At 52.9% G+C, this 23,322-nt stretch overlaps 1 protein-coding gene across 1 annotated transcript in view; it reads right to left on the reverse strand.

Moving 5' to 3' along the window:
* Nucleotides 1-23,322, reverse strand: part of LOC119090419 (histidine decarboxylase) — a 51,993-nt gene that overhangs the window by 13,147 nt on the left and 15,524 nt on the right. Inside the window, exons 2-10 of the mRNA XM_037213219.1 lie at nucleotides 22,397-22,464; nucleotides 20,977-21,149; nucleotides 18,850-18,943; nucleotides 18,224-18,243; nucleotides 12,834-12,956; nucleotides 6,693-6,827; nucleotides 4,378-4,521; nucleotides 3,827-3,893; nucleotides 1,929-2,091 (exon numbers count right to left, since the gene is read on the reverse strand). Of these exons, the coding sequence (XP_037069114.1) occupies nucleotides 1,929-2,091; nucleotides 3,827-3,893; nucleotides 4,378-4,521; nucleotides 6,693-6,827; nucleotides 12,834-12,956; nucleotides 18,224-18,243; nucleotides 18,850-18,943; nucleotides 20,977-21,149; nucleotides 22,397-22,424 (947 nt within the window). The 5' untranslated portion in view covers nucleotides 22,425-22,464. The remainder of the gene's footprint in view (nucleotides 1-1,928; nucleotides 2,092-3,826; nucleotides 3,894-4,377; nucleotides 4,522-6,692; nucleotides 6,828-12,833; nucleotides 12,957-18,223; nucleotides 18,244-18,849; nucleotides 18,944-20,976; nucleotides 21,150-22,396; nucleotides 22,465-23,322) is intronic.

The following is a 23,322-nucleotide window of genomic DNA, read 5'->3' on the forward strand; positions in this document are numbered from 1 at the left end:
TCTTGAGCTCTGGGCCTATTCAGAAGCCCACCCTGGGAGTGCCCTCCTGCACGTAGGCACCCGACAAGCCACCGGTGGAATAAACACGTTTGATGTGCTCTGCGTGTGGGACAGGCTCTCTGTTACGGTGCCTGCCAGGTGTCGCTCGCTCAAGAAGTGAAGTTTCGGAACGCCGTCATGGACTCAGATCCAGCCACAATGAACTCAGCTGAATGAACCAGCCAGCATCGATGCATTGCGATAGCCAGCTCGTTTCGTATTTGTAATAACATAACCACTTAATACCCAAAGTGATGCATTTTTTTAGCAACGTAGCCAAGCCAGAAATGTGGTCCTATCTGGTCTGACTATTACAGCGACATGACAACGCTTAGTTCAGTATTGCTACTACAATACAATCCTATCTTAGACAATTCAACAAAAGTCAGCAAAGGCTTTTGTTTCTCGCTGTACACTATTATACCGAGTTGAATCAAGAGGCCATCAGTCACACTGAGCCGCTTTGCACTATATATATATGAGATGATTAGCAGCCTTCTAGGACTTGTTTGCTAAAAATGACGCGCCCTCCGTTTATCATTGCCATTTTGTGCAGCTTGTTTACACTCTTGATGGCAGACTGGCCGCTATGCCGGATCTCCTTTTTACCTAGGATCAAGGACAAAACTTTTGTTTACTACAAAACTATTGTTTTGCTTTTTTGGCATCCAGTTAATATATGCACCTAATAGGTGGCTGTTCGAGTAACGCGGTGCCTCTCCTTCCAGACAGTCGAGAACCAAATAAGTAGCCCGGTCGATAGATAGCCCTCTTCATGGGCAAGGGTCTGCTGACTGCGCCCTCTATCGTAACTGGCAATACGCCGACTGGCTGTAGACACAACGTACTGGGCAGCGTCTAAACAGCAACTAATTCTAAGTAATCAGAGGTCTTATTGCGTCATTGAGGGCTCCTGCGTCGATCTGGGACCAATTGCGCGCGTCAAGAGGCCTCCCGTGTCAGAGAGGGGACGATTGTGACATGATATATTCTTCTAAGGGCCTCATGATCGGCTAGGAGACCCACCCCCATGTCGGCAGAATGGCTGTTATTCCTCACTGTCGGCAAATTGCAAGTTATTCCTCACACACTGCGCGAGTCAACACTTAAAGAAATTGCCACAAATACGCCGTTCTGAATTCAAAACCCATGTCTGTCGTCACCTGTACGTTTCGCGCGAGCTATTTCTGTCAAAACTCAAATCACCTGCCAGTCTCCTCTCGTCGTAACGACATCAGGATGGTGTTGCCTACCGATGCGATGGCATATTCTCGCTTGCCCCGTCGCCGATAGCTGACTCCGCGGTCACCGGAGAAACCGGAGGGCCGCGGTAGGAGAGCCCTCGGGCTAGGATTACGACACTCGGCACTAATTGGCCCTGGAGCGGCGACAGTAAATACAGGACGGTGATGCCGCGGCCCGCACTGGCGGAGACGGCAACGGAACAACAGCCCCTTTCGGCGTCTTTGGTCGCTTATCTGACAGCCGTGCCACCAGGGTGCCACCAGTGCCAAAGGCTCTCAGACATGAGTGCACGTTTGACCGCACGCGCTTGTTTGATCGCAACGCCCTGTTTAAATTTGTCGAATGAAAGCAACTCATCCCAATTTCACTCATAATTTGAGGTGAAGCATCTGACCAACGCCATGGTCAGGTGCTTCACCCAAAATTATGAGTGAGAGTTTAGAAGAGTTACATCCATGCGTGAGTCAGAACACCTACGCACGAGCGTTTTGACGGAACACGCCGTCATTCGCATCGATGTCGCGGACGTGTCGCGGACGTTCAGCCGACACTTTCGGACCTACGAATCTATGACGTCACTATGCCTCTGGAGCACCGAACTCTCGCCATTCCTCACACAACCGACTGCGGCCGTCAGCACTGACCACATGGCGGTGCAGTCGAAGTGCACCATCATCCACTTGCTAGGGTTGAACGCCAGCGAGTCGGCGAACTCGACCCCGACCAGCCAGTGCCGGAACTCAGGGCAGATGAACGCTGTGCCGGCGTACGCCGCGTCCACGTGCATCCAGATCTCCTCCTCACGACCTACGGCGGCGCAGATCATTAGAACACATCAGCCCTCCAGATCTCCTCCTCACCACCTGAGGGAGTGCAGATCATCAGAACACATCAGCCCTCCAGATCTCCTCACCGCCTGAGGGAGGACAGATCATCAGAGCACATCAACCACCCAGATCTTCTTCCCACGGCCTGGGGGAGGGTAGATGATCAGAACACATCAGCCCTCCAGATCTCCTCCTCACGGCTTGAGGGAGGGCAGATCATCAGAACACATCAACCACGCAGATCTCCTTCCCACGGCCTGAGGGATGGTAGGTCATCAGAACACAGCGTTCAGGCCTCCTCCCCAAGACCAGAGGGAGGTCACCCAGTCTCATCAGCCCTCCAGACCCCCATCACGGCTTCCGAAAGCAGGGGGTCGTTGGGGCATACCACCCACCCAGATACCCTTTGGCATCCTCCTCGCAGCCTGCAGGGCTATATGGTTATGCTGGTCACCAGATCCCCTCGTCGCTGGCTCAAGAAACAGCAGCTGCACGTGAGGCACGACGGGTTGGGGACGGTCGTCAGAATTATTAAACGCTACAAAGGGTTGTAAAACCAAAGTGTGTGACTGGCATCAGCACATGTATCTTTTACAGGTCAGGTGTTATTGCGATTGTTCTAACAAGCGTTTGTCAGTCAACCTTCATGGCCATTCAAACGAAGTCCCATTGCTGTCTGCCGGGCATGGGATGATGCTGTAGCGGAAGTGCGAGAGAAAAATCGGGCGCCCGATAAAAGACGCCGACGAGCGTTGCCGTGTCGTCAGAGAAGTGTGTGTTCGTTTATTGTCCATGTACGATCTTTTAAGTGTTTGCCCACCACTTATCAATGATCAATTTGGTTCTTGTTTGTTCGCTGAGTGCTGATTGACAGCCTGGCCTAGGAGGATAGTTACCGCTGTCAAGTCATATACCTCAACAGCCTGACCTAGGAGGATGGTTACCGCTGTCAAGTCATATACCTTAACAGAGCCGTGACGTTAAGCCCGACCGTCGACCCACCATTTTATCCTCCGTCTTGCGCCACCCTGTATGCTCGCGACTCCACGCTTTTTCGGGGCAGGCTGCACGCGTCAGTTACGAGTGGGCCGTGAGGCCCTCTGAGGCCAGGGGGGGGGGGGGGCTGGCCGGGTAGCCGGCGCATATCGTTCTTAGGGGTCCCTGCGCGGCCTTAAACTCGGCCGTTGCCCCCCCCCCCCCTCCCCCTTCCCCAGACGCATGTAGTCTTGCCCCACCGATATCCATTCTCCTTCATCCCATAGCCTTGAAATGATCGGTTTTTGGTCGAAAATGCTTAAATCCAAACAACCATGATATTCAGTGCATCGTGCATCGTGCATTCAGATAACGGCATCGCGATCTTTGTGATCCGCTCCGCTTTTGCCATTTCCGGGTCGGCATCTTTGGTTGCCGACGTCGATGCTTCCGACTGGATAAAGCACAACCAACGCAAACGTGCTAGTCCCGGTCACTCGGCCGCAACCAGCCGGTTGACAGCACGAGTCCTGACGTCAAGTTTGCTCGCTAATGTGGGTCTGCACGGAGGCTTTGGCTATCAGCTGATGGCAATTATCACGGCAACTGCTGCCATCATTCTTTATCGTCGCTGAAGATCGTTCCAGTGCAGTAATGCTATTAGTATGACGCGCACGCACGCACGCACGCGCAGCAGTGGAGCTGACGTTCTCATGCAGACCAGCTAACTTTACACTCACAAATCGGTCCAAGTTCACTGAGGTTGTCGAAAGCGCAGGCTCCTGTGGTTCCCAGCGTAGCACAAAGCTGAAAATGGTAAGCTCCCGTTAATGGTGAATCATGGCATGGTGACTGAAGCTTATCAAACAAATCCGTAGTATAGTGAAACATTTCGGCACAAATGTCACGTGCGCTCTGACAGGCTGCTGCAGTCTACAAATCGAGGACTGGTGGAGTAAAAGTGCACCATCAGTATAGCTTCCAGGCTAAAATAATCGAAAAGTGAATGCCTCTCTGCTTGGCTCGGTCACGCCGCATTGACCATATTTGTGGCTAGATTTATCGCATCATATTTACTACAAACATATCAATGTATATATGTGTATATATATATATACATAAATGTATATATATATATATACATAAATGTATATATATATATATATATATATATATATATATATATATATATATATATAAAACATCGGTCTATTTCAGCAGGCAAAAGTCGACCGAAGAAATCTTAGTTGCACACTACGCCCTAGGGCGGCCTCTCCGCCGCCATCCTCACGAAGAACGGTATGAGTCCCTTCTGGCGGTCGCGTCGGATGGCCTCCACCAGCTTGTCGCCGCGTAGGCTCAGTTGGTGGTCGGTCTCGATGTAGCGCATCTTCACGAGACCAATCAGGCCGGCCTTCTCCACCGACGAGTGCGCCTGTCGGTCAGCATGCCGGCAAGGGGGACGCCCAGGGGACGGTCAAGGTGGCGTCACAGCTAGTCACCGGGCTGAGGTCGACTCAGTGACCACGGGCAGCTGATCACCGGGGGTCAGGTCGACTCAGTGACCACGGGCAGCTAGTCACCGGGCTGAGGTCGACTCAGTGACCACGGGCAGCTGATCACCGGGGTCAGGTCGACTCAGTGACCACGGACAGCTGATCACCGGGGTCAGGTTGGCTCAGCGACCACGGGCAGCTAATCACCGGGCAGAGGTCGGCCCGGTGACCATGGGCAGCTGATCACCGGGGTCAGGTTGGCTCAGTGACCACGGGCAGCTAATCACCGGGCAGAGGTCGGCCCGGTGACCACGGGCAGCTGATCACCGGGGTCAGGTTGGCTCAGTGACCACGGGCAGCTGATCACCGGGCTGAGGCCGACTCAGTGACCACGGGCAGCTGATCACCGGGGGTCGGGTTGGCTCAGTGACCACGGGCAGCTAGTCACCGGGCTGAGGTGGGCTCAGTGACCACGGGCAGCTGATCACCGGGGTCAGGTTGGCTCAGCGACCACGGGCAGCTAATCACCGGGCAGAGGTCGGCCCGGTGACCACGGGCAGCTGATCACCGGGGTCAGGTTGGCTCAGTGACCACGGTCAGCTGATCACCGGGCTGAGGCCGACTCAGTGACCACGGGCAGCTGATCACCGGGGTCGGGTTGGCTCAGTGACCACGGGCAGCTAGTCACCGGACTGAGGTCGGCTCAGTGACCACGGGCAGCTGATCACCGGGGTCGGGTTGGCTCAGCGATCACGGGCAGCTAGTCAACGGGCTGAGGTCGGCCCAATGACCATGGGTAGCTAGTGACCGGAATCAGGTCGGCTCAGTGATCACGGGCAGCTAGTCACCGGGCTGAGGTCGGCTCAGCGACCACGGGTAGCTGATCATCGGGGTCGGGTTGGCTCAGTGACCACGGACAGCTAGTCAGCGGCTGAGGTCGACTCAGTGACCACACGCAGTGTTGTGCCCGACACGAAGCCAGTGTCGCGCAGCATGTGTATGAGACAACAACACAGTTTCATACCTAAGGCAGTAGAACATCATTGAATATCCGCAGACTGCAGTGAGTGGTGGTAGAGCTCTGAACGTAGTCGAACGTCCTTTGAGCGTCAGCCCGAGGGCAAACAGCATGGAGAGTTTGATGATGCGGAAAAGTCGCACATGTTGGTAGTCAACGAATTTCCAGCGAGTCAGCCGAGTTAGCGGGGGGAAAGCTGTCAGCTCGAGCACAGCAGCACCGTCCTCCCCTGCTCGGGAGTAATACGGGAGCAATCTGCCGCTGCTTAGAGCACAGCCACGCTATCGTCTCCGACTCGGGAGGAATACAAGAGCAATCAGCCGCTGCTTGGAGCACAGCCACGCCGTCGCCCCCTACTTGGGAGTAATACAGGAGCAATTAGCCGCTGCTTGGGAGCACAATCACGCCGTCGCCTCCTACTCGGGAGTAATACAGGAGCAATCCGCCGCTGCTTGGAGCACAGCCACGCCATCGTCTTCTACTCGGGAATAATACGGGAGCAATCAGCCGCTGCTTGGAGCACAGCCACGCCGTCGTCTCCTACTTGGGAGGAATACAGGAGTAATCAGCCGCTGCTTGGAGCACGGCCACGCCATCGCCTCCTATTCTGGAGTAAGGACACAGCCACGCCGTCGTCTCCTACTAGGAAGGAATGCAGGAGCAGCTGCTTGGAGCACAGCCACACCGTCGCCTCCTGCTCCGAAGCAAGACAGGAGCAATCAGCCGCTGCTTGGAGCACAGCCACGCCGTCGCCTCCTACTCGGGAGGAATGCAGGAGCAATCAGCCGCTGCTTGGAGTACAGCCCACGCCGTCGTCTCCAACTTGGGAGGAATACAGGAGCAATCAGACGCTGCTTGGAGCACGACAACACCGTCGTCTCCTACTCGTGAGTAATACAGGAGCAATCAGCCGCTGTCTGGCTGGTGACTTTGGGAGGTGGGTTGCCTGGCTAACCATTTGCCCTAGTTTGTTGATTGACTGATTGGTTGGTCGGGTGACCGGTCGGCTCGTTAGCTGATTAGTTAGTAAGTGTTGATTGGCCAGCCAGTCGGTGGGTTAGCTGGTTGGTCGGCTGCCAGGTTGGCACTCGCCTGGTCTGAACAGTAGGCCACCAGTCGGCTGTTGATCTCGGCGTCGTCCAGGTCGGGACACGTCTTCTTGTACCGGCTGATGGCCTCCGTCCTTCCGGCGAGCAGGCACACGAACGTCGCCTCGGACGCTGTGGTCTGCGGGGAATGGTCTGCTTTCAGGCCTTCATCTGTGGCAGGTGGTCTGCCGCCAGGCCATGGTTTGTGGCGGATGGTGTACTGCTAGGGCTATGTTCTGTGCTAGATGGGCTATTGTCAGACCACCTCGGGCTGATGCGAATGGTCCGTGTTCAAGCCGCTGTCTGCGGCTAACGGCCTACGGTTAAGCCATGGCATGTAGCTAATGGTATGCTGTGGGGCTTTAGTCCGAGGTGGATGGTCTACTGGCAGGCCATGGTCCACCGCGAATGGTCCGCTACAAATTCAACACAGCGGCAGCTGCGGCCGACCGACCAGGTCGGGTCAGGTTAGGTCAGGTCAGACTTCAAACAGGCGAACGGTATAGACGGCAGAGTTCATCCTCATTGTGCAATATCGTTGGTATTGCACTTGAACTCCGAGTGGCTGGAAATGGCAAATGGTTTAAATTCGCATGCGTGATCTGTGCCTGTCACAATCATTCCCATTACTTCCATTACCGTATTGGAGGACCCAAGCTAAAAACAATCCCATCGCTCTCAATGCGAAAAAAGTTTTGATACCTTGTAATCCACAGTTATGATGTACAACGGGGTTGGCAATTCTACGAGACTCGAGGCGATGGACCGAACCTATCCTAGGATATAATGAGACGTTTAAGCTATTCTGAAACCAGGGAATGAGCCCTCGCCTGATAGAGGGTGTCGATGCAGCCCCCAAAGATTTTTAAAGATGTCCTTCCGGAATGCCGTGCAATTGTGCTCACATTTTCAGTAGCCCATGAGGCATCTGTTGCTCATGTTTCTGCACAAAAAGACATACCTAGCTTTTCTGGAATCTGAGCAGCGGCTGTTTTTTTTCTAAGAAACACTGCACGGCGATCTACGGCCGACACGCGGGCAGCGGGCGGCAACCGGAGATGCCGCTGGACCGTGCGGCGGGCCGGCACTGTTACCTCAACACCTTAGCAAAGCCATACAGTGGCACAGGCATGGATATGCCTGTGCCACTGTATGTCAAATGGGGGCAGTAATCCCCCCCCCCTGCCCCTTAGGCTCCGAGGACCTGAAAGAGCCTGCGATTGAGGGCCCGATTTGAGTGTCCGAAGTGTCAGAAGGCCGGCTGGAGGTCGTATTCAGGAATCTCGACCCGCAGATGCCGGCGCTCCTATGCCAGTCAGAGCGCCCTACGTGCTGATCAGCGGGCTGCTGTGTTTATTATAGCCTTATGTCGGTCAGACACCGTTAGTATCGCCAATCGACTCCGTTTCGGTATGGGCCTCAGGGACCATTTCCCAAGCAGGGTCAAAGCCGGAGCCAGCGATTTACATTGGTCGGGGCCTCATCATCTGTCAGAGCCACATAGCGCCTAACAGAAGCCCCAAATCAGTCAGAGGCAGTGCTCAGAGGCCCAAAGAGTCGAGAGGCCCCCATTGGGCCGAGGATTAAGGGTCCAATTGGAGGGCCTCAGGGCGCGAACGGCTGGCGGAGTCTTGTTCAGAGGTACCAGCCTGCAGTGACGGGCCCTCAAATGGCGGTCAGAGGACGCCGATTGGGTACCCCCCCCCCCCCTCCCCCTGAGCCGAAGGGCCAATGTTCGGTGTCCCTGGCGCAATGAGCGGCTCCTATGTCGGTCAGGGGTCACATCACCTGACAGGAGTCCTGTGGTGGGAAGTGACCCCCCGAGTCAGCCAGGGAGTCGTGTTTTAGGGGGCCGACGAGAGGTCGAAGGGTCTCTCGAGACCAAAGATCAACGGTCCCATTGTAGGGTTGAAAGGTCCGAAGGGATGGCTGTAGCTCACAGTTAGGACCCGGCCCCTAGGACCATGCTCTCAAATGACAATTGAAGGCTCGCTTGCACCAATTGGGGACCCATGAGACAATGCGTTTCTTTATTTCGACCTGAGATAACCAATAACGAACAAACGATTCTGTGTCGGTCTGAACTCTAAAAGCTCACTTCACAAGCAGGGACAAGGCCGGGCCCGCGATTAACATTGGTCGGGGCCTCTGTAACAATGTGGGGCCCCTGCATTGGTTAGGGGCCCACAGTGCCCAATAGGATGTCCTGTGTCAACAACTGGCTCCGGATAGGCCAGGGATTATTTGCTGGATAGGGACTGGGACGGGGTCACGAATGCCGGAGGGCCTCTTGCGATACTCGGGGCCCGTTGACAATGGAAGAAAACTTGACAAATTATGGTGAGTGCTCACGTCGAGGCAATGGAAGGATCACGTGTCAGTCAGGGCATCCACTACCGAATGGTGGGCCGTATCATCAAATGCAAGCATGGACCCGTTTAAACCGAAATGGGGTCTGTGTGCCAATTACTGGGCCACCTGCGGCGACCAGGGATCTTGTTGCGTCAACAAGGGCTCCTGAGTCGATCCGAAACCAGGTTTACAGCAGCATGCATTTGGGTATATACGTTGTCCAGACCGCCCGAGACCGGCTGAGATGGTGGACGGTAGGTGACGCCCACAATAACCGAACGACGCTCGCCGTCCGAGTCGGTACCCAGAGCGCCTCGCGGGCACCTCCTGTGATTGTAACTGGAAAGGGTGCCCACGGCGAGCTTTTCTCGGCATAGGATGGCAGCACCATCGCCTTGGGGCACTCTGGAGCGGTCTCGACGCACCATTCTAAGCCGGGAAACACCAGTGTTCTGTCCGCAACGAGATGTGGTAGCCATGTGTAAATGACACATGGCTACCATATCACGTCCAACACATAATGCCAACCTTTTGCTTGTTAGGAGTATGAAGCATTGAGTCAGTCTAAAGTACCAGTAACCGGACGTTCGAGTGACCGATGATCCGTTCATGCACCGGCTCACTAGGGCTGGTAGTCGGACAGCTGTTGGAACGGCGGCGGGTCTGATGAACGGTGAGCCGTGCCGGGCGTGCAAGGCAGCGTGAAGCATGGCCTGTTGGTGCAGAAGGTGACGCGTTCACCGCATTGAAATTGGCTGCTTCTTGGCTTCAGCATTTTTTTTTTAGCGTGTTGGCTTAGACATTGTTTTAGGTCAATAAGGATTGTTGGTGCGCATCGGTCGTTGCCGTATGATAACCGGACTTGGTTTGTTCGAGTTAAAAGTAGTTGTACACGTAGGAAGACACAAATCAATAGGACATTTTCTTCCACACAGGAGCTCTCAATAACTGTATGACGTTTTCAAAAATCCAGAGGTACCGAACTACATTTCATTTACCGACTGGGCGTAGACGCAAAATCATCTAAATTCTTGAAGTCCAAGTTTAAGTCCAAGCTCAAAGATAAAGCTGCGCATGTCTTGTTTACAACTTTAGAGCTGCCCTTTTGACGTACTGATAGCTACGGCAAAACGAAAAATACCGATTCTGCCTTTGCTCTTCCAGTTTCACCACCAGATTACAGCACCGCAAAGTGAACTGTAAAAGCCAATCCATTCTTATCATCAATCTAAAAATCCCACAGGGAAAATATCAGCCTACTTTCTAAATGTACGATTTGGGTTGGGTTCAAAGGTACCTCATTCAAATGCATTACCATTTTCGTCCACCCGTTGGCCACAGCTTAGCGTTGCTGCGTGGCCGATGGTGCGCAGCCTATGGAGACTGCAATACCCGGCGTCGAGGTTTGTGTTGCTAAGATTTGCGCACGCGCGTGCCCAAAACCAGGTTACGTAATTCCTAGCATGGATCGATTTTGACTGAATGTTGAGCACCTCCATACAAACGTGTAACTGCAAATTATTGACCCACTTCGATAAACAATCTACGTTCGCAAGGTAGTTGATCTGCGTAGAATCCAGATCAAAATGTGGGCAAAGCCTCTGAGTTGTACTCAGAAAGAGCTCACCGGACCATTTAAAAATAAAGAGTATCGAAGATTCATTTCATGGAGTCGTTTAATGCATATTTTCTTCAGTGTATTGGCTACAAACTTCAGATAACTGGTCTTGTGGTAGCTTCGGCTTCTGTTCCAGTTACAAAAGGAAAAATGAAAAAATAGCTACGAAAAGCATGCTTTCATTGACCAATGGGCCAAACCCGGCGCTTTTTAGGGTGGGGGCCTTTCACTAGCAGGGGCCCTTTGTCCGCCCTGCGCCCCTTCCCTTGCCAAATGTCTGGTTGCGCTCGTAAAGCTCACTGTATATGTTGATTGCACCATGAATGGGGCTCCATCAAACCGTGAAAATAAAGCACCCAATGGTGTCATGTGTTTTAAGTGGGGATGTATGTAATCACGAAGCGAGTGATGATGCGTACCATAAAACATAGCTTGAATAGTTTAAGCCGAAGGTTTGGGGTATCGGCATTTGGAAACATGCAAGTATGTGACAGACCGGGCAAAGGTGACCACTGATGGGGCAAAAACACCGGCTATGCTTGAGTCTAAGCAGGGCTGACCATACAAGATCCATTTGACATCACCTTGCTCTATACTCAGCACACTATGGATGGCCCGTTATACCGCACGTCTGCACATTCAGCCAGCAGCATTGTTGCCATCGTAATAATACTGTTTGCCAGACATAACCCAGGGAGGTAGGCGGTGACTGATTTGCTGTCAAAATGTATCACGTAGTCGTGAAAGTTATATGCTTGTTCACAAAACACTTACGTCGTTTAAAGGGAGTGTTCCACATTTGTGTGGGTTGCTGAGCTGGAATAGCCGCCCTGAAGATCATTAGGGTCAGTTTCCAACTTGAACCTTCCAAAGACCTAAACCCGTCTAGTTTCTGAGCCCCACGTCCGCAAATGCCACGCACAATTTTTCGTGCCATACCATTTCAAGGTCACCCGGGCGTTCATGATGTCCCAATAGTGTCATCAAAATACTGTCATACCATTGGCCATGCGGAGATCAAGGTCAATAAACATATAGTTGCCCAGTCGTTTATGACTAGCGTTCGTGAGCACGCTACCCAGATATGACTGCCGCCAACTGGCTCTCCATCAATGTTGTGCGAATAACGAAGACGTAAAAAACAATGATGCATTGGGGAGTATACGTGCTAAATAGAGAACTTGTGTTGTCTTTGACAGTCTTCTCTTCTTGAACGTATACCAATAGTTACAAGTAAGCTTTTTCATCATGGCTGATGCTTGCTTCAATATCTTCGAATGTGGAACATTTCGCTCGACATCCAGGGCTGCCAACTCATTATTGGTCCGTTGACCTGGAGTCGGATATCATGAACACTTGCCCAAAACGCAAAAAAATAAGCACCGTCGTCCCTGCATTGAACGCCGAGCACGCCTGTTCAGGTTTTGTGTCACCACGAGGTATGTTGTCGTATGTATGATGTAAAGCTAGAAAATGTGTTTTTTCTGAAAATTTTGACCTTGGTCCTAGAGTACCGGTGTCAATTATTGACCCCGCAAGATAAAACTGGTACCAGTTGCGAGATCTCGTTGAGAACAATTCGCTGGTGTTTTCCACTAAGCTCTATGTTAGTTCGGAAACGTCAGAGGCAGTTGCATCGACCCCCGGTCGGTCCGTGTTATGAAAAACCAATCCGCATTACGAAAACGGCAGATCAGGGCGAAGGCGAAATAAAAAGTAGTCATTAAAAAGGCACACGTTGTGCACGCATTACAATCGCCCAAAACCGCGCTACATGTGGGACGTATGCGCAAGAGTTCTTTAAGGGATTGCAAGTTGCTCCCCCCTCCCCCTTAAAAAGCTTTTGTTTGCACGCCATGCAATGACAGTGTTTCACTCTTGAATTCCGCAAAACTTCGGGAAAAACTTCTTCCTCCGTGTGTCGGAGCCCATGAATGCATCAAGACAGATCTGGAGCACATTTAAGTTGTTTTAATGTTGAGCAGGCGCGCGGAAACACTAAAGGTTGAGCAGCCAAATCCCGTGTTCTAGTCAACCTTTTCAAGACATTACCATAGGGCCAACATTTACCTTCCACGGAAGTGGAAGGGTCGCCGCTCTGTTTGCCCTGGCCTGAAATGCGCTTTCACAGGGCTGTCCTGATATAAAAGCCACCGTTACCGAGGCTGTGCTCACCTGAATGACGCCGCCGCCATGGCTGTCCTTGGAGCTGTGCAAAAACTCGTCGGGCAGGCCGATCATCTGGCCCAGCCAGTCCATGACGATCATCTCGAGCTCAGTACAAGCCGGGCTCGACGCCTGGGGACACAAAGCAGAGGCGTCGCGTCCCGAGCCGTCCACACCTTTCCCTTGCGTTTTCCGTGCTCGTTGTGTGGCCAGATGGAGAAATAACAAAGTTCTTGAGCCGTCCTTGCCGCAGGAGCTCGACTGATCTGGCAAACCGGCTCGGCACAGCTCTGAGATAGTTGACACGGTATATGTCGTGCGTTTCACTGAGTTTCCTTAAGTGGATATGCATATACAGAAGCTGGAGAGGAGATTAGTAGAGAGAAGGGCTGGAGAAGCTGGGATTTCGGTTAGTGAGTGAGCGTTGAGAGGGCTGGAGAAGCTGGTATTGCGGTGAGCGTCGAGAGGACCAAGAGACTGGCGGAAACGATGTCACTGTCGTCGGAGAAAAAGCTGCGCTCTGCACTGGGCCAGTCCGGTTTCTACGCCAGGTTTATTGGAGGCTACTCGTCGCTGGTCGACTCGCTACGAGCTCTCCTGCGCTAGGCTGAAAGAGGGCGGGAAATTCCGTTCAAGTGGACGGAGCAGTCGGAGGCCGCCTTCATGCAAATGATAGCAGAGATCACCAATCGCTCAGCACTCTCATATTTGAACCTACTCTGCCGACGGTGGTCTCCACCGACACGTCGGACGTTGGTCTGGGTGGTGCACTCGGCTGGATACAACCGGAGGGAAAGAGAGTTGTGTTTTTTTTTGTGTCCGCTGGTCTTTTATCGGCGCGACCCTGGCTGCTCGCTGGGCAGTTGAACACTGGCATCGGCATCTATCCGGTTTGCATTTCATTCTCAATCCGACCACCAAGCTCTGTTGCTGCTGCTGACATCAAGAGGAGTTGGCAGAGCGGGCATGAGGATCTCCAGGCCGGCGAGCCGCTTGCTCGTGTACAACTTCGATATCCATCATGTGGGTGGCAGGAGCGATCTCATAGACGGTCTCTCACATCCGCCGGCGAGATGGCCTCGTCGCCGGGTAACGAACAGCTGATGGTGGCGGCGGCCACCGACCGTGTGGGGCAACAGTCAGCCGTCAGTCGCACAGAGCTTCGAACTGCTGTCGAGCTGACTCGGTCCTCAAGCCCTCGGTGCAGCATGTGTCAGGCGGGTGGCTAAGGATGTGCAGAGACTGTCCTGCAGTCCTGCAGCCTTTCTTTAGCTGTTGACAGCAGCTGACGGTGGCTGATGACGTCTTCAGGGTCGAGCACGCCTACCGCAGCTGGCAAGTCAGCGGGCTCCCCTCATGCCACCGCTGACAAGTCAGCGGGCCCGCGTCATACCAAAGCCAACAAGTCAGCGGGCTCTCGTCATACTACAGCTGACAAGTCAGCGGGCCCCGTCATGCCACAGCTGAAAAGTCAGCGGGCCCGCGTCATACCACAGCTGACAAGTCAGCGCCCCCCCCCCCCCCCGTCTACCACAGCTGACAAAGCAGCGTCCCCCGGCATACCACAGCTGACAAGGCAGCGAGCCCGTTCATACCACAGCTGACAAGTCAGTGGGCCCCGTCATACCTCAGCTGACAAGGCATCGCCCCCCCCCCCCTCCGGTCATGTTCCGCCTGTTCCGGTACTCTATCTGCTCGCTGCACCGTGAAGTAAATTAGGGCATTGATTTCATCGGCCGAATTGAGAGATAGAGGAGGGGGGGAGAGAGAGAAGAGAGAGGGAGAGAGAGGGATGAGAGAGAGAGAGAGGGGAGAGAGAGAGTGAGGGAGAGAGAGAGAGAGAGAGAATAGAGAGAGAGAGATGAGAGAGAGAGAGAGGAGAGAGGAGAGAGAGGAGAGGAGAGAGAGGCGAGAGAGAGATAGAGAGAGAGCACAGAGACGTTTTGCTATTTTCATGGTTGACTAAGTTTCGAAGTGGCCAGAGGTGGCGCTCTGTGCTCATCCCAACTTCGAGTCCGCCTCGACTTATAGAAGTGCAGTTGCAGGCAGGGAGGGTACCCAGAGCAGCTTGTGTGAGATAGTGATACTGTTCTTACTTCTAACAAGTTAGTGGAGTGCCTGAAGGAGGTCGGAGTCTGGTAAGTACGAGTGACACCGTACCATCCCGATGGAGTCGGTGTCGTGGAGCGTACCAACAAGCTCATCAGGGGAGTTCTGCAGACGGCGTCCTCAGAGGGTAGGGAATGGCTGGTGGTCCTCAGAGATTTTCTCCTCTCGTTTTGCTGCACGTCCCATTCCAACACCGACAGGACTCCAATGGCAGGCCGACAACTGCAGACTCGGCGGCAGGACTCCAGTGGCAGGCCGACAGCTGTGGACTCGGCGGCAGGATTCCAGAGGCAGGCCGACAATTGCAGGCTCGGCGGCAGGACTCCAGTGGCAGGCTCCAGCCGCGGACTCGACTGCACGCGGCGACGCACCCCAGCCTGCCCGCTGAGGAGGGCGCTACCCGGGAGATAGAGACAAACGAACAACAGCAGCAAAAAAGAATTTGATCACACATATCGGACTCGGTCAGTCAGCACCACGTTGGAGACTGAGTCCGTTACAGGATCATTTCCCGTCTCAGTTATACGATGGGTTGTGGAGCTTTTGTCCCGTGGAGAGGCTGACTCGGACTGTTCGAACGGACAGTGGCTACCCACATGTGTGTTAAGTGTTGCCAGTACGGGCGCAAAGGCCTTCGGTGTCGCTGGCGATGAGGTGCCCTGAAGCAACGACGGGCGGCTCGCCGACGCTGGCCACGGAAGGCTCGCCGGCGCGGGCCTGGGACAGCTCCCTGGCGCGGGCCACCGGCGGACCACAGAAGACTCGCCGGCGCGGGCCGTGGATGGCTCACCAGCGCTGGCGGCTGAAGCGACTTGCGGGAGCACGCAGCATTAGTGACTAAATCTGACCAGGTAGCCAGACGTCCTGATCGTTTCGGTGATGGTGTTTGATGATACAAGCGTATTTTTGACCTTTCCGTCCTTGAAAGGGAAGGGCAGATGTAATGCCGTACCCCGTCCGCCCCCGCATCTGACAACGGCGGCTCATGATGGGCCGCGGCAGTTGGCCGGTCGGGGTCACGAGGTCATAGCCTGCGGCGCCAGACGAACAGTGACGCCGGGAGGGCGCAGTTTGGACTGAGAACGCGTGCCGATAAGCCCAGTTCGCTCTGAGTTGTGTTACGTTAAAGGCAAAAGAAGTCTGATTGCCAACGGACTTCTTGGAGAGTATGAGTGACAGAGATAGTGAGGCGAAATACTGCAATGCTCTAAAGGCCGCTTGGAGGAGAAGGCGTTAGCTCGTTTGAGAAGTGGACACGCCACAGTTCGTCTCCACTGCCAGCTATGTGATTGTCCACTCTCGGTTAAACATATTGGTATTGAATGCACCAAATTTCAGGAAGAATGCAACCCTATGGAGGCCTAATACCGTCAACACAACGTCTAATTCTCTTTCAAATTCATCGTTGGTGATGAACGTCCTCATTTGGCAAACCTACTTTTAAACTTCCTCAGACTAACCAACTTTCACCAAGCAATGTTGAGTCCATAAAGAACGTCTTATTCCCATTTTTCCTCACCTACGTAATCATACAGCTGTTTATTTGGATTGATGTGCTCCAGGCGTGAAATGGCCCGATCAGGCCGAAACGTCTCAAAGCAAATACAATGTAAACTGTGAAATGGTGGATCAAGACACTTTAATATACCGTCTACAGTGACGCCGACGTTTGGATCTTCATGAACCGTTCCGCTCTCGAGGACGTGTTTCCCTATCCATCAGCCCGTGGCTGCATACCCGAGGTGCCGCTAACCGATGCCTCGGACTGAATCAGCACAACAGCGCAGAAGTACTAGTCCCGGCCGCAATCAGCGAGCTGACAGTACGAGTTCTGGGGTGCAAGCATGCGCGCTGATGTGGTCCTGCACGGGGGCGTTGGTTATCTGCTGACAGTTACCATGGCAACTACTGACGACGATCTCTGTCGTCGCAGAAGATCGCTTTCAGTGCGACACAAGGAGTCCGATCACCAGCAATTTGACAACTAACCCAAATCACGGCTAATGTGAGCCAGATAAAATCGCTCCAATCGTGAACCGAAGCATGGACGCAGTGATGTTGTATAAGCCTGTTATAAGGCACTTAGGGTTGTTCCCACATGCAGCAACTTCGTGTTTGCAAATTAAGTGTGTGGTTATTATGTTCTTTGCGTGGGGAAGCCCTTCGGAACAACTCCTAATGAGCTACGAAACGCAATCCTTAGGCACGAGCTTGTAAACACGTCGCTGACACTCGAGTAGGAATATGGCTTTTCAATATCATTCGGAAGGTTAAGCTGGGTGAAGACGACTGAACCTTGGCGATGAGAACAATGGCGTAGACGCGTTTTGACAGTCATATTGTAGACGTTTGTTGTTTGTATTTGTTTCCGTTTGGTCACAAGTGACCAAATCTTGCCGGCTGCTGAAGCCTTTTAATTGACATAAATCACTCGCTCGTCTGTTACTTTCCCGTTAATAAGTCTCTCTCCCGCATTAGTATTATACGCGAAACGGGTTATTTGCCTGACATCGCCACCGGCAAACCAAGCAACGGCGATGATATCTCCGATCTCCTTATCGCTCTGTATCTCTTGCGCCCGAGACGATAAACACGCGATGAGACACACGAGATTGAGTCATAAACTGCCATTGCGGTCAGTCGTGTTTACTGCGGCGTTTTCGGCGCCGGTCACGCCATTCAGAAATCCCTTGGGATGAGGTAAAGCGAACGTAAAGCTTCCCTTTATAGACCGGCCAGCGGCAACTTGGTCCATCAGTCAGCCCGGCTTCGTTCGGCTGTGCTTCGCTATTAGCCCGTGCGATGGGATTTCCTTTATGTGCGTTACGTGCCGGCTAAAAGCTTTTTGCAGAATTCAGAGGGTTACGTTCAGTGCGTGCGGGGCAACATTTGACGACTTTGATCATGACAGAGTCGAGGCCGGCGGGTAATGCACAGTTCCCAGTCGCTTTTTCCGGCTAATGTGACTAGTGAATGCGGCCCTCAAGATTCCGGCAACGTCCGCGCCTCCGCGGATGTTGCAGAAAGCGAACAGCATCGTCTGGCCCAGCCATCCTACTGCTTCGACTGTGCACAGACGCCAATGCCGGTGACAAATGATCACAGGCATGCAACGCTGCTTTCTCCGATTTTTGGTTTGTGGTAAACCATCAGCTATTTCGAACAATGGCTGCAGCAGTTGCTTAAGATCCTTACGTCGTAACACAGGTGGGCGCTGAGTTATGGATCTTTGAAGACATCTTGAAGGGTATCCGCCAAGAGCACACTTTAGTGTAGGATTCGGTACTCACCCATGTAAATCCCAAGCATCCTGAAAAGCCCGAGAACAGATAATAAGTGACGTGAAATTAATACAGATGGCACTAACACATATCTCTTCCTGTGCTGCGTCACGCAAATGACACTTGCGTCCAACCAGTAACACTGCTTAAGAAGTGTATATAAACAACTGCGTTGTGCTTTTCGATGAAGTATCACAAAAAGACATCTTAAAGCGTAAGCTATCTTACCCATGTTCCCACGTATTCGTTACTCTAGGCGTCGCGCCACATTCCAGCATGTGCCGATTCAAGCCTTATGTTCGCGAAGCGCCGTACTTTGGTGAATATTTGAGCTCAACAATTGACCGTTTCGAGATCTCCGCTCGCCAAGGGGTTCATAACGTAATATGAATCGGTCAGCGCCGAGGGACTCATAACGCAATACGAATCGGTCAGCGCGATGTTGTCACGTCTGTCGACACTGCCAAAGGCGATCAGCTGAGCAGCACTATGGCTGGCACCAGGCCTGACGGGTCGGGCCGCAGGCCCTCGCCCCTCGCGCCACTGACGGGCCACTGAGCGGCACTGCGGCTGACGCCAGGCCTGCCGGGTCGGGCCGCAGATCCTCGCCCTTCGCGCCGCTGAAGGGCACTTACCCATGGCGTTCGCGAGCATGTCCCCGAGCATGGACGGTGGCGACGTCAGTGCCGGGAAGTACGCGTGCATGTACGGACTCTGCCAGTGGGTCACCTGTTCAGAGGGGACGTGTGGTTATGTACGGGCCAGTGGGTCACCTGTACGCAGAGGGCGTGTGGTCATGTACGGGCTCTGCCAGTGGGTCACCCACACTCAGAGGACGTGTGGACATGTACGGACTGTGCCAGTGGGTCACCTGTATACAGAGGGTATGTGGGCATGTACGGACTCTGCTGCACGCACAGGCCGAATGGGCATGTAGAGGTTCTGGCAGTGTGTCACCTGTATGTATCGGACGAGTGTACGGACTTGGCCGTTGTATAGTCTGTATATGCAGACTCGCAACGGAGGTGCACCACAATCGTCACCAGATTTAAAAAGAAACCTCTAGGTACAATGTCTGCTTGTGGTCTTTAAAGTATGCCGGCTATTTGATTTGAAGCTTTGACGCTGGAAAATGGCAAGATTATCTTCATAATCAAGCGGGTGCTCGGTGGCACGGCTTAAACCACTGACAAGCACCTCATTGACGCTCACTGGAACGGCCATGAAACCAAAGAAGGGCGCTGCTTTCACTCGCTAGGTGTCGGCGTGATGTGGTATTCAAACGATTCGCCCCGTTTTGAGGAATTTTGTAGGAGTAAAGCTCATCAGCAGACCACTGCAATTAGGTACCAACTACAATTAGGTACCAACTGTCGATAGGTACACCAAGGACCAACTTCTCACACCACTGAACAGGAAAGAGCTCGCCTTGGGCAATCATTAACTTATCTACGTAAGCTCTCCTGTAGGCCCCACGAAGTCACATTCCGTATGTACAAATGTGGTGATTTAAAACAAGCTTATATGGTGCAGTCCCAAAGTATCATGTATAATTCATGTTTCGACACGGAAAGAACGGATGTTGAGCCCGCCTTACTGCTGCTTACCTTTAGTAGCGACCGGCCTGACACTGTTATGGTTTCATGGTGAGTGCCGCGCTCTGTGGGGAGCGTACTTATGGCTTCGGCGTGCGTCATCTAGTGCTCCAGCGGCTCTCATCGAACCACGTCATTCTCCCGGGGTACATGACCGTACATGTCGCATGGTTACCGGTACATGTACATGACATGTACATGACCGTACATGTCGCAACGGTAACTGTTAACGGTTAGCTGGGTAGACTCCCTGGACATCCAGATCAAAACCCAGCACGAAAATGACCAGGTAATTGCCCCTTCGACTTGCGTGACTGTACAACCCTTACTAACACTGTGAATGAGTGGTTGTAGCTTATTGGGTGGTTCTAGCGGGCTGTCATTAGATGACTTTGGCTAATAATTTCTTTGAGCCTTCTCATGTATGATTTTTCGTTGCCTATTACATAACACAATTCCTTCGGGTCTGCACCACCTCTTCGCCTGCCTCTTAACGTTTGTTTCGTTTTCCTAGCTGGGAGTGCTGCGACTTGATTTTATGTTTTCTGGTTTAACGTACGGCTTATTGCGTCGCTGGGATAGCGGGAGGACACTCCTGATTACCTGGTGTTGGGTAACGGTATAGAAAAAAAAGAAAAACGGTCCTAAATGCTTGCAACTTAATGGAACGGTGGCGTCGAGTCCCCACATACGTAAAATGGCCTCGTTAGGCCGCAGCGCCTTAACTCGAACAAAGCAAAGTAAAATATATCCCCATGCATTCCACTCGATGACGTCACCGACCCTACCTCCAACATCGCTGAAACATGTCAACTCAGAACATCCGCGCTCATACACTCGGACATCGCGAAGCTAGACAATGTGTACGCCGAGTGTGACTGGTCTGACGTGACTGTCCCGACTCCACTGGCATCGCGCCACCCACTCCAGACATGACGTCACTCCTATAAGCATTGACATGACAACTGCATCCCAATCTCCCCGGGGTATGTCAGTTGCACCTCACCGTAATGAATCCTGTCCTGACACGTCTCCCATCTCTCCCCAGAAATCACGTTACCAACCTCACCCCTGGAATGACATCGCCCTCCACTCCCCCCGCCCTCCCCCCTCCCCAGCCACGATGACGCCATCCAACTCTCCTCGTGGTGGCGTCATCAAACTCACCCCAGGCATGATGACGCGCTCAACGTCGGCCATGACGTCAGCCCAGGGCTCGCCCCGATTGGGTGCCTGCGGCGGCACGAGGTCGCACATGTAGCCGGGCTTGACGTCCGGGAACACGCGGCGGTCCCGGATGCCCTCCAGGTAGTCGGCGATGTAGTCCACCATCTCCTTCCCTGAGAGGCCGACGCGGGTAAAACCGGCTCGCTGCGGGCTCAGTAACGGAATGCGGAGAAAGGTTGCGCACCTCACTGTCGAATAACGTGTGGACATCTCATATCGAGGGGGGAATTCTATCTCTGTTTGATGGGAGACTACCAGGCCTCTGAGGTCCGGCCCCAAATGTGTCTGCGTTTTGGCATGTCACTATGAACACCATGTGGAAAATCTACCTCAAATTTTAATGTACCTGAATCACTTGAAAGGTCTACGCTTGACTAATACACTGAAAAATGTAAAGAGTTTTAACTTTGTGATATGAAAGCTATCAATCTGTGCTTTTATGACGCCTTATTCGTGCCAATATGCACCTACGCTTGGGAACAACCTGATATGACCCATAGCACCCAGCAGAAATTTTCAAACTTAATACATTCATGACGGAACATGACTTTCCGAAACATTCTCTAATGTTTGCAACAATTCGCGTAGTGGGCATAGAACACTATAGTGCAACTCGAAGGTTGTATAAAACAAAGTAGCAGCTTAGTGCCTGTGGTACAGCGCATGTGAATGACCGTCACGAGTAAGGAAGCATACTGAGAGCCGGCGAACAGAGCTTAACGCCCGATATATCTGCACCTCTGAAAACTTGTCCAGTGACTGTACATCACAGTGCTCCAGACAGAATCGCTTGCGTAGCATACTCAGCAGGAATGAGACTGCCAGCTTATCTGGCGAAGACTCAGTGAAAGGAGACCCGCGCTCACGATCTTGAAAGCTCGACCCGTCTAAAAAAACATGTTTCCAGCGTGTGGCAACTAACAGCCAGAGGTTGTCCTTAAAGGGTACTACACGTTTCCACCTACCAAAGAAATGCTTACCGCGGATCATCCGCGCTGGAAGCCAGAGCCATAACCGACTTCACCACTTCTGGTGGTACAGCGCATGTCGATTTTTCTCCACGTAGCATTTATTGCATGGCTGGTGTTTTGCGTATATTCGGTGCATTGCCCCGTTCCCATTTTTCCTTTCCCAATGGGGTCTCCGGCAACACAAGAGCTGCTTAAAAAGTTGAAACTCAGAAAAAGTATGCGCCCTTCCTCCGAAACAAATCTGTCTTGCCGTCAATTTGCGTCATCCGCGCTGGAAGCTTTTTTTGGAAGCAAAAGCGTCAAAAAATTGACTTGCCGTCAATTCAGGGTTCACGTTTGGGCCCATGCATGTTATTCCTGTTCCTTTATTCACCTCAAAAGGTACCCACCTTTAGTTCTGTATTCCGCGTAGTCCATTTTCTCTTCAGTAGAGTTGTTGTGGCGGATGCTTGAGTGTCTGTAAACGCAACAGACATACTGTGATTACCATTGCATTTCTTATTGCTCTTATTACATGATATCATTGTAAGCAGTGGTGTGGGCAGGTGGCACAGGGTGCCCGTTCCCCCCCCCCCCCCCCAACCTTTAGATTCCAAGGGGTCCTTCGGGCCGAAGCAAAGGGTCGCGACCTGGAATATCAGTCAGAGAGTCTCTTAAACGGTTTGAGGTCCCCCCCCCGAGACAACGGTGTCCATTTCCTAAGCAGGAGCAGTCAGAGCCAAAATTTGCCTTGGTCTAGGTCCCTGAAACAGTGGCCGGGGCCCTGTGTCGGTCAGGGGCCTACAGTGCCTTACATGGGGTCATGTGTCGGCTAGGAACCCCTTGGGCCTTGTTGGAAAAGGTCAAAGGAGGGGCCGAAGAACGCCTCGGGATGAAAGATAAAGGCCTCGATTGGACTCGGGCCCGCGCGTCCCCCCACCCCCACCCCCACCCGTAGTACCGTAACCTGAAATATCAGCCAGAGGGCTTCCATTGGGGCCCTCTTATTAGAGCTCCCTACTCCCATTATAAAGGGCCTTGACACGAAGCTAAACGGTCGGCTTGGTGTCCGTATAGTCCTTACGTCCCTCTTGCTAAGCAGGAACGAGGCCGGTGCCCGCAATTTGCAATGTTTGGGGTCCCTGACGCAATGAGGGACTCCCGTGTTGGTCAGGGGCCACAGTACCTAACAGGAGTCATGTGGTGGTAAGTGGACCCCAGAAGGTCAGAAAGCGTGATGAGGGGGAGCTGTGAGAGGCCGGAGGGTCTCTCGAGACCAAAAATATAGGGCCCGATTGGAAGGCTGAAGGGTTCGAACAACCGACCGTAGGTCACA

The sequence above is a fragment of the Pollicipes pollicipes genome, unplaced genomic scaffold (assembly GCF_011947565.3).
Source record: "Pollicipes pollicipes isolate AB1234 unplaced genomic scaffold, Ppol_2.1 Scaffold_3087;HRSCAF=3621_pilon_pilon_pilon, whole genome shotgun sequence".
Taxonomy (NCBI): Eukaryota; Metazoa; Arthropoda; class Thecostraca; order Pollicipedomorpha; family Pollicipedidae; genus Pollicipes; species Pollicipes pollicipes.